At 37.7% G+C, this 17178-nt stretch overlaps 1 protein-coding gene across 1 annotated transcript in view; it reads left to right on the top strand.

The window, feature by feature from the left end:
- Positions 1-17178, top strand: part of LOC150090961 (putative citrate synthase 2, mitochondrial) — a 162850-nt gene that overhangs the window by 32742 nt on the left and 112930 nt on the right. Inside the window, exon 2 of the mRNA XM_090380863.1 lies at positions 14712-14762. Within this exon, the coding sequence (XP_090236989.1) occupies positions 14712-14762 (51 nt within the window). The remainder of the gene's footprint in view (positions 1-14711; positions 14763-17178) is intronic.

Raw genomic sequence — 17178 nt, 5'->3', positions numbered from 1 at the left:
AATCTGGGAATGTGTAGGAGAGTTATCAACTAACAATAAAATATTTTTCTTCTTTTTGAACAGCTCCTTATCCCAATCATTTATGTATTACCGAAAAATATCTGAAGTCATCTGAGCTTTTTTGTTCCACAGGAAGTTTCTCTACATTTTTGAAACACCAACGTTTTAACGATTTTCCGATAACAAACAGTTTTTTTTTTATCAGTTCCTGTCATATTTGCGCATACGAGGACTGTCAAGCGAATGATTGTTTTTTTCAACCAATACATTTTTCCCCTTTGAATTTAAATGTATTGTCAGGTGTCAAATTATAAAACAGTCCTGTTTCGTCTGCGTTGTAGATGTCTTCATCATTGAAATTTTTCCTGATTTCTGCCCAAACACAGTCAATCCATTCATTTGCCATTATTGGATCTGCAGATCGAGATTCTCCACTAATTTTTGCATAAATGATGTTATGTTGGTTTTTAAATTGATCCAGCCAACCGTTGTTACATACAAAATCCTCGCAGCCAAATTATTTAGCAAATTTTTTTACTTGAGCCTTCAAGATCGGACCATCTATTGAAAATCCAGCACTTCTTTGTGTAGTGAACCATTGAAGTAATGCTTCATTGACATGTAACCTCGCACTATCTAAATTTTTTTTTTTTTTCTATTATGTTCTTTTCCAGTGCCAATATGTAAACATTTTTATACTTCAACAATGTTGATACACTTGAAGAGGACAAAGAAAACTTTTTACACACTTGAACATTTTTTGCACCACATTCTAACTCATGAATAATTTCCACTTTTTCACAAATCGAGAGACACTTTCTTTTGTTAGTAGACATGTTTCTGAAGGAAGGGTTCATTTCTAACTGATTTCACTTTAAGAATGATAAAGTGATCTGCATACAAAGTTCTTAGATGTCCCGCAACGAATACAACATTCTTAGACATCCCGAAATGCATACAAAGTTCTTATAAGTCAAGAAATGCATACAAAGTTCTTATAAGTCAAGAAATGCATTTAAAGTTCATAGGAGTCCCGAAATAAATTTATGGTTCAGTGAGTACAAGACAATCTGTGAATAGGGTAATGCGACAAATGGTATGCCAATGCAGTATTGTATAGCCCCTCATCCCCAGAGGACAAGGTCATAAACCAGCCGCTAATCCGATGCAGGTGGTCATAAAGCCCTTTTCATTTTTGTCTATTTCCAAGAATTGGGTTTTTCCAACTACCCGAGCAATTAAGAATGTTTTCATAGTTACCAAAATTTGTTCGGTGTATCCTCTTAGTATGCTCATTATAACCGTGAGCAATTGTATGGGAATACGCGTAAATTAAAATCATTATGGCTTTGTGCTCATTACAGCCATGATCTCGTTATTTCTGTGCTCGTTATAACCAAGTTTGCTGTACTTGGATTTCAGGAAAGCTTTTGATACTGTTGCACATGGAAGACTGCTGTACAAATTGGAGTGGTATGGCATTAAGGACAAGTTACTGCAATGGATAAAGGGATGGTTGAGTGGGAAATGGCGGAGAGTGATAATAAATGAACACTGCTCTACGTGAACTAATATTATTAGCGGAGTTCCCCAGGGTTCGGTGCTGGGCCCATTGTTGTCTTGTGTATTTATCAATGATATCGATGAAAGTATATCAAGCTTAATGTCCAAGTTTGCAGATGATACAAAGGTTGGCAGGGTTGTTGATGACAGTAAAGACAGTACGCTACTGCAACAGGATCTAGAAAAGTTAGGCAGATGGGCTGAGAAGTGGCAACTGAAGTTTAACATTGACAATTGCAAAGTACTCCATATGGGTAGCAGTAACCCAAGAGAAATGTACCAACTGTGTAGTACTACACTCAGGGAGGTGGAGAATGAAAAAGACCTGGGTGTAATTGTGCAGTCGGATATGAAGTTCTCTGAGCAGTGCAGACGGGCTGCCAGAGCAGGTCATGGTGTTTTGTCAGTGATATCTAGGAATTTTGCTTAGCAGAGACAAGGAGGTGATTATACCTTTGTATAAGACAATGGTCAGGCCACACCTTGAGTACTGTATACAGGTCTGGAGGCCTCATTTTAGGAAGGATGTAGAGTTGCTAGAATGAGTACAAAGAAGGGCAACAAGTTTAGTGAGAGGAATAAAGGGGGTGCACTTACGAAGAAAGCCTTAAGTTCTGCAAGTTGTAGCATCTGGAGACTAGGCACCTGCGAGGTGATCTGATCAAGGTGTATAAGGCCTTGAATGGTTTGAGCAGGCTCAATACTGATGGGATAATTCCTGGAACAGACCTAGGTTGTGGAAGTTGATAGCTTAGATAAATTTAAGGCTGAATTATATAAACATTTGGAGTGACCGGATGGGTGAAATGGGAAGGGTTTTTTTTTTTTTTTTTTTTTGGCTGATGCTGTATAAGCTAGCTTTCTTATATCATATGCCTCAACTAATGCTAATGCAATGATGTTGCACTTTACTTTGAGGTCTTAAAGGCATGACATTGATTTAGTTGCTACTGGCTCTAAGATTATTTTTCACCAGTGTCATATGAGCTGGTTTTCTGATTGTGTTAGAAACATGGAATGTTGTTGTCCCAATAGCCAGTTTCTCTTAAATAATGGTATTATCCATCAAAGAGAGGGAATGCTAAGCCCTCTATCCATCACATCAGCATGGAAGTATGCTATAGGCACATCCTTTGGTGGCCTCATCCAGATTCTAACAGTAGCACGAACCTGAAGATCTAATTTGTTTAACTGGCCAGCCGTGATACATTCAAGGACTAGCTTATGATATAATCTTGGCTAAACAATCTGAGGATGAACAGGTGCCAGCTGTGGTTTAAGAGGAACTTTTTGAAGTTTATCCAGCATTCTTGTAAGTTGCACCCCATTTTTGGCCAGATGGAACAAGAGACAAAATTCAAGATTTAGAGAGGTTGATTTCCAAGTCTCTTTTTCAAAAGAAGGTGAAGACCCAATCCAGCAACCTGTGCAGCCCATCTATGGGGGAAGCCATTGTTATTAAGTCATCAGCAAAGGTCATTGCATTAATCTTCTCACCCTGCAGTTCAAAGCCCATGTGATCTGGGAGCGTTTTTAAGAGAAAGTCCACAACTAGACTAAATAGCATTGGAAATCGAGGATCTCCTTGTAGCATGCCAAGTTCATGTCCTGCAACTTGTAAACTTGTAGAGCAATTCTGCAGGAGCATCAACAGTTAGACTATTCATATCTAAAGGACCAATGTGATTCCTGCCCCTTTACTTCTAGCATTTACATAAGTAAAGAAGCCTTTGCTACATTTCTTTGCATTCTTTGGAAGAAACTTCTCATAATCTGCCTAAGCTTGCTTGTTTGTTTGTTTGTTTGTTATTTGGTTTTTAGGAGCATTAGCAACTATGGCCATATTGCTCCAGGATATGCGGTGGTCATTCCCTGACCTTTCCGCATCCTCCGTATTTGGTGGTGACGGGCTCGAACCCGGGCTAATCAAGAAGCGTGTGCTACGCACTGCTGCTCCTTCCCACCTGGCTACAGAGGCGCCTGCCTAAGCTTGCCTAACCCACATTGTGACCTATTACATATTAGTTTATACCTACTATAGGTTTCTGTATCTCCTGGTAATTTATAATTTTTCTCAGTCACAGTCTCCTCAGTTCATCTGACATCCATTTAGATCTAAACCTTGAGCAATGTTTATTACGGTAGAGCATTGGAAATCTGAACGTCAATAATTTGAGTAGTCAGTAATCCAAAAGAGCCAGCAATTATTTCTTTTTTTATGCTGGTGCTATAAAATAATTATAGTAAGCACTGGTTATTGTTGATTACGTTTCCAAATTGAATTTTGATTCTATTAAACGGCAATTCTAATAAGCAAAAATCAGAGGAATATTGTCCACAGGCTATAAAAATGAAGATATAAAGCACAAATTTACACTTTTATTGCTTACCAATTAACAAAATTAAATGATATGCAAAAATCAACAAACAAACTGAATGCCGAATCGACAAACGATCAACAAACTGAATGCTGTTCAAGTTCCAACCAACTACTCTTGAACAAAGAAACGAAGTTCAAAAATGGTGCAGCAAAAAATAAGTAATTATTTTTGTTAAAGGCCTATACATATGTGGCTGAAAGTTTCATTTGTTTTGTTACCAATGAATAAAAATACGTAAGTACTACTTAGTGTTTTTATTTCTAAAGTTACTAAACTTTTTTTTTTTTTTTTTTTGTTTCCAGAACAGTATTTTTGATAAGTTTGAAAATCTGAACAAATTGGAAGTTCGAACTAGTTAGTCCCAATTAGTTCAGATTATTGACGCTTTACTGTAGTTTGTATAAAAATCTTACTAGCTTCTACATTTACTTCCCTGAATTCTTCCTACTTAGAATTTGATGTTAGTAATGTCATCAGTTGGTTCCACTGAAGAGATATTAAAAACTGTCTGAGACCATCGTATTGGCTGTTATGAAAGTAAAAGCTCTTCCTATCCTTTAATAAATCCCACTTAAAAACAACGTTGTGATCACTGCCATCTAGTAGTTCCTTAATCTGTAGATTCTTGTATGCAGAGCAATTAATGTATGCAGAGCAATTCTCTTGATCTAATTATCACATATAATCAGATCAAGGATATTTGCTTTCTCTTGTTGTCTCTCTAACATGCTGCTGTAAAAAAAGCAGTCATCCACTAAATTCAGAAAAGCCTTGTTACTGTATTAATGACAAAGAGAGAAGTTTCAGTCAGTAGCTAGAAAGTTAAAAGTTATTTGTCTGTATGATTGCTCATTATACTCATCACAATCATGAGGCCTTTACCAGAATCATACTCTCATTTTTGTTTTACCAGTTCTAATGTCACATCAAACTGACTCAACATTTCACTAGCTACCCCTGTTGACTGGGTGCACTGCTTTTGATTCTGTGTACTTCTTAACTAAGAACATTAGACCATGAATTGATATGCAGGAGAATTTTTTTTGTTTTATATATTTTATTTATATATATTTTTTTACTGATCCTGTTCTGTGGATAACAGGGTGAGTTTTATCAGTAAGTGATATATATATATATATATATATATGGAATGATTGTACAGTCTGGCTCACCTCCAACTGGGAAAGGGTGGAAATCAGTGGATGGCATAAGCTGCTATCTACTTCTCTCAAAGGCTGATTACTCAACACAAACAACACAACCTAATGTTATACTACACAAATGTATTGTATTTGCCACTATATTGATAAGTTGATTGGCTTTGCTGGGTATAGTTGCTAGGTGGTAGATGACGCTCATCAACCGGTGAAATACCACCACTTTGCTTATTGGAGGCTTGAAGTGGTGGAACCCATGTTTAGTCTCCAGAGCTAAGTTCCGGCCAACCCTTCCCTATCTCTTCCATCATGCAGTATGATTGATGATTTTTGAGGTTATGATGAATGTCGTGGCGAGATCCAATATTCCTTACATTTCAAGGGTACAGCTCTAAAACGGTGTTCGCAGGCCGGCCGCTAGTTAGTACACCGGACTGAACCTATTGGTAACTCTCTAGGAAGCTTCCGGATCAGCTAGTGTATAATCTTGCTACCTCTACTCTGCCAGATAGTGACTGGAGGGAGTCCGAGTAGTGTGTATGCGGGGAGCATTGTCGAGGCCACGTTATGTCAAGGATCTGGGTATATTCTTACCACATGTATGCCATATCCAAAAATTTCATTACTTCATACAGCATGTCCCACCCACTTTTTCTTACTATTGAATACACCATGAATTGTCAAACTAATAGAGCAAGCTTATCTGCGAAAAGATCTAAACCTCCCAAGGACTTCCTAATTCATTTCACAAATATACGTGGTCTCAATTCTAATCTCAACGATGCATTTCCACTTGCAGTCTTCCAAACCCCATGTACTTTTTCTGACTGAATCTCAGTTATCAGTTGATTCAACTACTGCTCATCTCAGATGTCCAAATTATTTGCTGTATGATTCCTTTCGACTCAAAGGTGGTACTTGTGCATATGTCCGTTCTGATATTCCCTGTCAGAGACTTGGCAATTTGGAATCTCCTCTCTTTGATCTTCTCTGGCTTAAAATCTCTCTACCTCATTGTGTAAAATTCATCTGTTGTCTCTACCGTTCTCCCAACTCCACTAATCACTTGGAGCTCTTTGACTTCCTCTCTTTGCAACTTGACTTTCTCCAGTCCAACTTTCCTAACAGTGAGGTAATTTTCCTTGGTGATTTTAACGTTCACAACTCCAGCTGGCTTCCGTTTTCTAGTCACACCGACCCAGCAGGTCGAGATGCTGAGGCTTTTGCAATTACTAATGACCTAGCACAGATTGTTCATTTACCTACAAGAATACCGGACAATCCTAATCATACAGCCAATACGCTTGATCTTTTTCTCACAAACAACCCTTCTAAGTACAAGGTTGAAGTGAGAGGTCCTTTAGGCACTTCAGATCACAACTTGGTGATTGCCTCTTCTCCAATGGAACCTTTATCTCATGGCTATTCCCAACCTCGTATTGTTTGGCATTACAAGAATGCAAAATGGGATGACCTGCGAGACTTCTTTTCTTCTTTTCCTTGGTCTGATTACTGTTTCAAAACTTCTGATGTCAACGTTTGCTCAGATCGTGTCAGTGAAATTATTCTTGCAGGAATGGAATCCTTTATCCCACACTCCACTTTAAAATCTCGTCCTTTATCTAAACCTTGGTTTTCCAATAAATGTGCTAAGGCTGTCCAAGAGAAGAACGTTGCATATCGTAATTGGCTTGTTTCTAATTCTTCAGTTTCATTTTCTGCCTACACCAAAGCTCGCAACAATTGTAAAGCAGTTATTAATCAGTCCAAACTAGAGTTTGAACAGGCTAAGATTAGAAAACTTGCTTCTTGCCCTTATGGTAGCCAAGCATTCTGGTCTCTTGCCAAAGCTATTGGCCGCAACTTTTGCCCATCTCTGCTCCCACCTCTGTCCAAACCAGATGGTTCTGTTGTCACTTCAGCCAAGGATAAAGCTGACCTGCTAGCATCCCATTTTTCTTTGAGCTCATGTATTAATGATCTTGGTAAAACACCTCCCACCATTCCTAACACGCTCCATTCAGTGCCTCCTGTGGTCTTCCGTCAAAAGGATATCAGAAGGATTTTGATGAATCTTGATGCTAAGAAAGCTCCAGGTCCTGATGGTATTTCTCCACTTGTTCTCAAAACCTGTGCTCCTGAACTTACTCCTATTCTTTGCCGCCTTTTTTCACTTTCTTATTCCAAAGGTGTTTTTCCTTCTGCTTGGAAATTTGCTCATATCCAGCCAGTTCCTAAAAAGGGTGACAAATCCCTCCCATCCAATTATCGTCCCATTGCAATTACTTCTACTCTTTCTAAAGTAATGGAGAAATCAATTAACCGCCAACTCTTTAACTACCTAGAAACCTTCCGTCTGATCAACGATCGCCAGTATGGATTCCGTCAGTGTCGATCCACTGGTGATATTCTGGCTTATGTTACCCATTTATGGACTAATTCAATGGAAAGGTTCGGTGAAACACAAGTAGTTGCTCTTGACATCTCAAAGGCTTTTGATCGTGTTTGGCATAAAGGTCTTCTAAACAAGCTTCCATCTTATGGTTTGCCAACTGTTTTTAGTAATTGGTTATCCAGTTTTCTCTCTGATCGCTCACTGAGGGTGATGGTAGATGGCTCTCTGTCTTCTAACTTCTCCACTAATGCCGGTGTCCCCCAAGGTTCAGTTCTTTCCCCCACTCTTTTCCTCTTGTATATCAATGACCTTCTTCCATTGACTGGAAATCCTATCCATAGTTTTGCCGATGATAGCACATTGCATTCAACTTTCCAGTTTGAGAAACCTTATTCTGCTCAATCAGCTTCAACTTCTCGAAAATCTGCTACCAATTCCTTAAATGCCGATCTTCAGGTAATTCTCCAGTGGGGCAAAGACAACTTAGTTGATTTCAACCCTTCTAAAACTCAGTCTTGTCTTATATCTCGCAAAAAGGATTCTTCTGCTCCTATGCTTATCTTTAGTGACACTCCGATTTCTAGGCAAAATGATATATCTCTTTTGGGGATTACCCTGACTTCTAATCTCTCTTGGCACAAGCACATTACAAATATTGCTTCCTCTGCATCTAAAAAACTTGGTTTTCTCTTTTGCTCTCGGCGTTACTTTTCTCCCAAACAGCTGCTCACTCTGTATAAATCGCAAATCCGCCCTGCCATGGAATATTGTTCCCACATCTGGGGTGGTACCCCCAAAACCTCTCTCAGGCTTCTTGATTCCATTCAGAAGAGGGCAGTTAGGTTAATTAATGATTCATCTCTAACAGAGTCTCTCCACTCGCTGTCTCATAGACGCACTGTTTCTGTTGCATGCCTCTTCTACAGATACTTCCATGGGCACTGTTCTTCTGAATTGGCTTCTATAATTCCCGCTCTCTCTCTCTCTCTCTCTTTCAAAACAGTCCGAACACGTGCCGCCACCAGCCAACATCCATTTACTGTCCAACTTCAAACCCACAGAACCAACTTTTCATCTTCCTCATTTATTCATTCAACTGCCGTTTTCTGGAACAACCTTCCTTCATACGTATTTCCTGAAAATTACAATCTACAGAAGTTCAAGTCCAATGTCAACAAATATCTTCTTTCGTCTTCTCAATCTCCAACCCCAGCACGGTACTAAGTACTATAGGTTATAATACCTCTCGTGTTTGGGGTTCTCATAAAAAAAAAAAAAAAATAGTGGCAAATACAATACGTTTTTGTAGTACAGCATTAGGTTGTGTTGTTTGTGTTGAGTAATCAGCCTTTGAGAGAAGTAGATAGCAGCTTATGCCATCCACTGATGGCATCCATTGATGGCAAAGTCTGGCTCAGGACCTTTATACAAGAAAAGGCACCTGCGAGGTGATCTGATTGAGGTGTATACAGTCTTGAATGGTTTGAGCATGCTCAATGCTGATGGAATTCTTCCTCTTGCTCAGAATAATCATTTGAGAGGGCATAAATTCAAATTGAGAAAAGACAGATGTAGGATAGATGTGCGGAAATTTGTCTTTAGCCAGCGGGTGGTTGGTTGGTGGAACAGACTTCCATCCTTTGTTGTGGAAATTGATAGCCTAAATAAATTTAAGGTTGAGTTGGACAGGTACTTGGAATGAACGGATGGGTGAAATGGGAGCGTGTTTTTTTTTGGCAGATGCTGCATAAGCTTTCTTTCTTGCATCATATGCCTCTACTAATGCTAATGCTAAAAAGAAAACAACAACAAAAAAGTCCTTTCTGTACAAATCCATCCTTGAAGCTGAGATTTTAAAAGTTTTTTTCTTCTTTTTTTGACCCTGTTATTGTGGAACACAATCTGGATTTACTTATCATTCCAAAATTTGGTACAACAATAGTAGATAGCTTACATCCATGGGGAAAGTGTAGAAACCAGTGTGTGTGTGCCATACTCGGCTATACTCTAGACTAAAAGGCCAATCACTCAGCACAGGCAACATAACCTAATGCTATACTGCAAAAATTCACATCACTGCTCTGATCAGCTTTGCTGGGTAGAGTATCTATCTTAACATACACTCTGGCGCTCCTTTCCATCTGGCGCCTCCGTAGCCAGGTGGAAAGGAGCAGCAGTGTATAGCACACGCTTCTTGATTAGACCGGAGTTCGAGCCCATCACCACCAAATACGGAGGATGCGGAAAGGTCAGGGAATGACCACTGCGTATCCCAGAGCAATATGGCCTTAGTTGCTAATGCTCCTAAAAACCAAATAACAAACAAACAAACAAGCCATAGTCTGGCTCAGTACCACTTCCACATAAGAAATAAAAAAAAGTCCATTCTGTACATATTGCACCCCCCATATTCAAATTCTGCATTTCTTATGCCTGAGTGGCACCCTGTCTCCAATAATCCTACAGTGTCCACATTTGATGATTTTACCAGTACTTCAAATTCATTCGAATTGTTTACTAAACTCATAACATTAGTATATATGCAGCTGTTTTTACTCTTTGTAATGTTGGCACAGTCCATATATTTGCTTGTTTCATGAGGACCCTAGCAGGCATTGTAATCCCGGACATCTTGCCTTTCAGGTAGAAGCAATTTTTTATGTATTGTATATTGTCCCAATAGAAGAATTTTTTTTTTATTATCATTATTTATTTTATTAGGTGGTCCTATAAGGGTGCAAGAATCAGTTACATCTCTGCTTATGGCTGCTATTAATCTGTTAGTTTTTGTATCTCCCCCCCCCCAACTAACAGTTTCCAATGCACCTAACACCTTGATAGCATCAGCAAATGTTCTTGCTCCCCTTCTGTTTAAGTGCATCTTGTGAAAACAGCGTTTCCTGTGAACAAGAAAAAAATCTATGCTGAGAAAAATTCTAGCCACGAGCTTTGCACAGTCTCTCTAGAGCAAATTGATTGACAAGGCTCTCATCATATACTCTCTCCTATTGTGTCTGGGCAGAATTGCAGACACTTTCAAATTTAATCCTAGCTCGTAGCTTTTTCTCAGCATTGTCCCATACTTAAGTATTGTATTGTTATTATCATTAGTAACAACATGCACAACAGTATCACCTTTTGCGTCCATAAAAGATGATAGCTGCTGTACTGTGTCATCAGCTTTTACCCCTAGTAGACATATCCTGGGTCCCACTCTTTATGGTAATTTCTTTATCTTTTAATTCGAGCATAACAACAGCACTATTGCTTGCTTGAAGGCCATGGATGCGAATGATGTGTACCCAGTTAAGTCTTGTAATGCAGTCGTTATACGGAAAATTTTCGTTTCCATAAAACAAAAAAAATAAAAAAATTCGGTAAAGAATAAAATTCTATTTAGCGAATTCTAAAAAAATTCAGTAAGAAGAAAACATTTATCTCTAAATAGAAAAATTTTCTATAAAGAAGTTTGTTCCACCTATCCTTTTTAAAAAATATATTTCCCAATTTACCTGTCAGTAGTCACCAACAATAGTTATATCCTGTGAGACCAGTGCATTCTGTTGTTTAGGGTATCATTGAGTCCTGTGATGCATGGGTGTAGTGATCAGCAGTGGCATAGGAATGCCTTGGCATTGGGGCAGGTGCCAAGGGCACCGACAGGAGAAGGGCTCCATTGACAGGCCACATCAGTACAGTGCCAAGCTATTTCGACACCCAAGGCTAGCTGACGAAATGGCTCCCCTCGATGATATCGAATGAAGATGACAGCACGGGGGCGGTGAAAATTAATTTTCACATGGCAATTCAAGCCTGCATGCATCCTTACATCTGAGTACATACTGCATAGTATCATAGATCTATTTGCTGTCCAGAATGTAACTTTGAAGGGATCAATCAGGTGATCCCTTCATCAGTGCATGCTCAAATGCACAGTAGTTCGCAATTCACACATTGTGTACAAACTGAATAAGTTATAAGTTATAGTGTTTTTGTGATTGCTATATAAACAGGTAATCGTGAATATTGTGATTTATAATTTAAATAAAACAATAAAGGCCAAATCAATTTTAGACATGCCACCAAAGAAAAAAGTGGACATCAGTACCATGCAGAAAGACCATAAAGAGGAAATTAAAAAAAAAACATTCCGATAGTTTACAAAACTGACTTACAATAAGCACTCCAAACCTGAAAGTGACAAAGAAAACAAACATGATTCGAATGAAGATGAAACAAATGATGATGCCACTGAAATGGAAGTCCAAGAAAAAGTTCAAACAGTTGGAAGTTATTTTAAAAGAATTTAGAAAGTGTGGACAATAACCAACAACAGTTGGCAGTAATAATATTAACAATGAACATATAAGTCTGAATCTTAATAATCTGACCACATGGAACTTTAATACCCACAAAAACAGATCTCTTATGGTGCAACTCGGTCCCGAACATATAGTCTTAAATATACGTAACTTGTCACTAATTGCCGATGTTTCAATAATTCTTGGAAATACAAAAATGAAGGTATTGAAAAACAAAAAGAGAGGGAATGGTTATTTTATTGCAAAAACAAAGATGCAATATATTGTTTTCTGTGCCTCTTATTTATATCTGGCACAAATAATGTTCCATTTTGCAGCTCAGGTGGATTTAAGGATTGGAAACATCTAAGTCCAAATGTTCTTTTTCACGAGAATTCATTACAACGACACATAAACAATTTCACAAATTGGAAATTATTAGAAAAGGATCTTCAAAAAGGTGGACTAATTGACGACGCTGTACAAGCAGCACTAAGAAGCGAAATTTCGAAATGGCGTCATATATTGAAATGTATATTGTTCTGTGCTGAAAATAATTTGGCATTTCGTGGACATACTAGTAATATCGATACCAAAAAAAAAATTGTGGCGTATTTTTAAACTTAATAAAATTTGTCAGCCAATTTGACTTTGGTATGAAAAATGCTCTGGAATCTCATATTAAACACCACACTAATTATTTATCTCCAGAAATTCAGAATGAATTTATTAATTTGTTAGCAACAAAAGTACAAAGTGAAATAACTTAAAATAACTAAACGCAACAAGGCATAATATGTTAAGAGTAAGAGTTTTATATTTATATAATATCGGTGTGGATACACTATAGATAACTCTTAAGAAAAAACTATGATAGTAGTGAGGGAGGCATCATTTCCTCTGTCTCAAGGCATCATTTCCTCTGTCTCATATCATCATTTCCTCTGTGCTCGATGATAGGCTAATAGCTTTGAAACGGTGCCATTTCACTTCCACGAAAAAACAGATGACTGCTTGTCAATATAAAGGGAAACCACTCTCTTCTAAATCTCTGATAGGGTGCTTACAATAGAAGGTTGTCCAGAGCCTAATGTCTGAATGTTTAATACACCTTGGTCTGCCCACTGGCTATGAATACACAGAAAGTAGTTGACCAGCTCGACTTCTTGGTATGTGGGACAGGTAGATGGATAGGTTTTACGGGTCCCACTGAGTTGCAGATGGTAATCTCTTTATCTTTTAATTCGAGCATAACAACAGCACTATTGCTTGCTTGAAGGCCAGGGATGCGAATGATGTGTACCCAGTTAAGTCTTGTAATGCAGTCGTTATACGGAAAATTTTCGTTTCCATAAAACGAAAAAAATAAAAAAAAATTCTAAAATAAAGAAATTCGGTAAAGAATAAAATTCTATTTAGCGAATTCTAAAAAAATTCGGTAAGAAGAAAACATTTATCTCTAAATAGAAAAATTTGCTATAAAGAAGTTTGTTAAACAGAGGTCCAACTGTACTTATTATTTATTATGATTTTACCAATTATTGAAAAGAGGCACGTAGCAAGAATTTGCCAAGGGTGCAGGTCCCTCTGTTTTAACTTTTAAGGTCATCAACTGTGTTCTTCAAGCTTTCAAATAAGTCCAACAGAGTGCTGAATTGGTGCTTAATTTCCTCACTCTCCCTGCATCAAAACACACAGAGATAATTTTGCAAAGAGATGGCAAGAAGCACACTGTATATAGTTCTCTCTCAAGCCAAAGCATTCCTACTACTTTGAATTTTTTGCTTTGCTGAGGATGATTTTAATCTAATTTTAATTTAAAAATACCACAGACACTAAGAGTTAAAAGTATAATACTGCTAGGTTATTCCAGTGATGGTGGTGCATACCATACATTTTTCTATATTTTTTTAAGAAAACCTAAGATTCTAATACCTTTCATAACAGACATGAAAGGTATTAGAATCTTTAGTACTGTCGAGAAGACAGAAGATACTTGTTGACATTAGACTTTAATGTCTTTAAATTTTACTATTCAGGAAATACATGTGAAGGAAGGCTGTTTCAGAAAAACAGAAGTTAAAGGAATAAATGAGGAAGAAGAAAAGTTGATTTTGAAGTTTGACAGTAAATGGTTGGTGACTGGTTGTGGCAGATGTTTGAATGGTTTGGAAGAGAGAGAGAGAGAGAGAGAGAGAGAGAGAGAGAGAGAGGGGGGGGGGGAGAAATATAGATGACAATTCAGAAGAACAGTGCCCATGGAAGTATCTATAGAAAAGGCATGCAGCAGAAACAGAACAGCTATGTGTGAGAGAGAGAGAGAGAGAGACTGACTGACTGACTCTGTAAGAGAGGAGTCATTAATTAACTTGCCTGTCCACTTTTGAATGGATTTAGATTCCTGAAAAAGGTTTTGGGGCCACAACCCCAGATGTGGGACAATATTCCACGTTAGGGTGGGTTTGAAATTTGTATAAAGTAAGGAGTTGTTTAGAAGAAAAGTAACACTGAGAGCTAAAGAGAAAACCCAGTTTTTTAGATGCAGAGGAAGCAATATTTGCGATGTGCTTATGCTAAGAGAGATTAGAACTTGGGGTAATCTGTAACAGAGATACGTGATCTTGTCTAGAGATCTGAGTGTCGTTGATGATAACCATAGTAGCAGTAGCTTCCTTTTCACAAGATATGACAGAACTGAGTTTTAGAAGGATTGAAGTGAAGTTATTATTATTTTTTTTTTTTTAGATTTAGTTTTCTGCAGCTTTGTAAATGACAACTGGTTGTATATTCATTATATATTTCTTGGCAATTAATAACAGATATAAAGTTTTGTTCAAATAATATTTCTTTAAATAACTGTAAATAATTTTTCTTAAATTTATCTATTTTTTATTTTTATTTTTTATTATTTCAGAAATGTCTTCCCACTGTGTACATAGTTAGGAGAAATGTATCGGACTTTGTAGTAAGTAGTGATTTTATTTTAAGTTGAATTTTCCTCCAGATAAAGTAAGCTCAAAGTAAGGAGTGAATATAAATTATCTTTAATTTTATTATATATTAAAAAATGACAGAAAAGAATGGTTTGTTCCATTGTTTATAGAAATCCAAAAGTTCTGTTTATACCTATTTTAGCATGACACTGCATTGATTTTGAGATAATAGTTTGGGAGGCACTTTCAAAAGACACGTGTTTACCAAGATTATCTTGTTTCTGCTGTAAGTTATGTTAAGAGTGCAAAAACATGGAAAATAAAGATAAAATACAGAGAAAAGCCACTAATAGAAGAGTTACAGATATTTCATTAGTACTTACTTTATCAAAATTAGCATTAGGATTTTTGTGTTTTTCTTTCTCACTACAGTCCAGTATTTAATTTTAATTTTCTCTTCTCTGTATAACTGCCACAAGTGATGAGAAAGTCTTACCATTGTGTATTGTTTTTTTCAGTGTTATTCTTCAAATTTTGCAACCATCTGTTCACAGCCACAGTGGAGATAAGATTGTCTTACTAACATTTGTGACTTTTAGTATGTGGTCTGTAATATTGTTTTTGGCAGTTAACATGATTATGATCAAAATTTATACACTTAATCTGCATTTGATTTGTCCAAGTACTTTAGAGCAAGTCCAAGTACTTTTCAGCTAAGTATTTGGACCAAGTGCCAAGTACTTAGCTGAAAAGCTTGGGCTTATGTTCAACTTAAAGACAAAAATGTTTTTTTTTTTTTTTTTTTTTTTTTATGTGAACCCCAAACACGAGAGGTATTAGAACCTATAGTACTTAGTACCGTGCCTGGGTTGGAGGTTAAGAAGACGAAAGAAGATATTTGTTGACACTGGACTTGAACTTCTGTAGATTGTAATTTTCAGGAAATACGTATGAAGGAAGGTTGTTCCAGAAAACGGCAGTTGAATAAATAAATGAGGAAGATGAAAAGTTGGTTCTGTGGGTTTGAAGTTGGACAGTAAATGGATGTTGGCTGGTGGTGGCACGTGTTTGGACTGTTTTGAAAGAGAGAGCAGGAATTATAGAAGCCAGTTCAGAAGAACAGTGCCCATGTAGGTATCTGTAGGGTTGAATTTGAAAGTGTCTGCAATTCTGCCCAGACACGATAGGAGGGAGTATATGATGAGAGCCCTGTCGATCAATTCGGCCCTGGAAAGATTGTGCAGGGCTCAAGGGGTAGAATTTTTTTCAGCCTGGTCTGTACTTGTTAACAGGAGAGATTGCTTCTACAGGGATGGAATACACTTAAATAAAAAGGGTGCAAGAATGTTTGCTGATGCTATCGAGGCAGTGTTAGGTGGGTCGGAAAACTGCTAGATTGGGGGATACAAGGATTAATAGATTAACAGTAGCCACTGGCAGAGGAGAAAGTGATTCTTGCAATGCTTCTATTGGAATGAGCAGCAGCCTGGAAAATAAGATGCAGGATATTTCAGAGACTGCTGGGAATCATGGGGGTACAAGTAAACACATGGGTTGTGTTAGGGTGGCTAAGAGGAAGAGCAGGTGCATGTACACTTGCGTGTACACCAATGCTAGGAGTTTAGTAAATAAATTTGATGAATTTGAGGTATTGCTCAAAACATCAAAGGCAGATATTGTTGGGATTTCAGAGACGTGGTGCCACACAGATATAAGGAAAGCAGAACTGGAATTTGGGGAGTACAATGTCTACAGAAAGGATAGACAGGATAGAAAGGGAGGAGGGGTTATGCTATTAGTTAAGAAATACATAAAATCCAAGTAAGTGAAGCCAGTCGACATCGCTGGACAGTGCAGTGTCGAGTCAGTTTGTTGTGACATTAGCATTGGGAGATCAAAATTGAGAGTAGGAGTGTGCTATAGGCCTAATGACTCTGATGAGTATAATAAGAAACTGTACAGAGAAATAGAGTGGGCCAGTAAATCAGAGAGTCTTATAATGGGGATTGTAATTTCCCAGATATTGACTGGAATTTGGGGACTGGTCACTCACACACTAGCAAGGCTTTTGTGGATTTATTGGATGATTGTTTTCTACATCAGCATGTTCGGGAGGCAACTAGAGGAAGTAATACTCTTGATTTGATTATCAGTAGTGATTCTTCATGCATTAAGAATCTGCAGATAAATGAACCACTAGGTGGCAGTGATCACAGTGTTCTGAAGTGGGATTTACTCAAAGAGGTAACTACCACTAGGGGTAAAGGGAAGGGGTATTGCTTTCGTAAAGGCGACTACGATGGACTGAGACAGTATTTAAATTCTATACAGTGGGATCAACTGATGATGTTACCAACAGCAAATTCAAAATGGGAAGCATGCAAGGAACTTATCTTGGAAGCTACTAGGCTTTACACACCAACTAAGAAATATTATATTGTTCAAGGT

Source organism: Mastigoproctus giganteus, chromosome 1, assembly GCF_048544385.1.
Source record: "Mastigoproctus giganteus isolate SK-2022 chromosome 1, ASM4854438v1, whole genome shotgun sequence".
Classification (NCBI taxonomy): Eukaryota; Metazoa; Arthropoda; class Arachnida; order Uropygi; family Thelyphonidae; genus Mastigoproctus; species Mastigoproctus giganteus.
The sequence above is the reverse complement of the archived record's forward strand: the minus strand, read 5'-3'. Positions and strand labels throughout refer to the sequence as shown.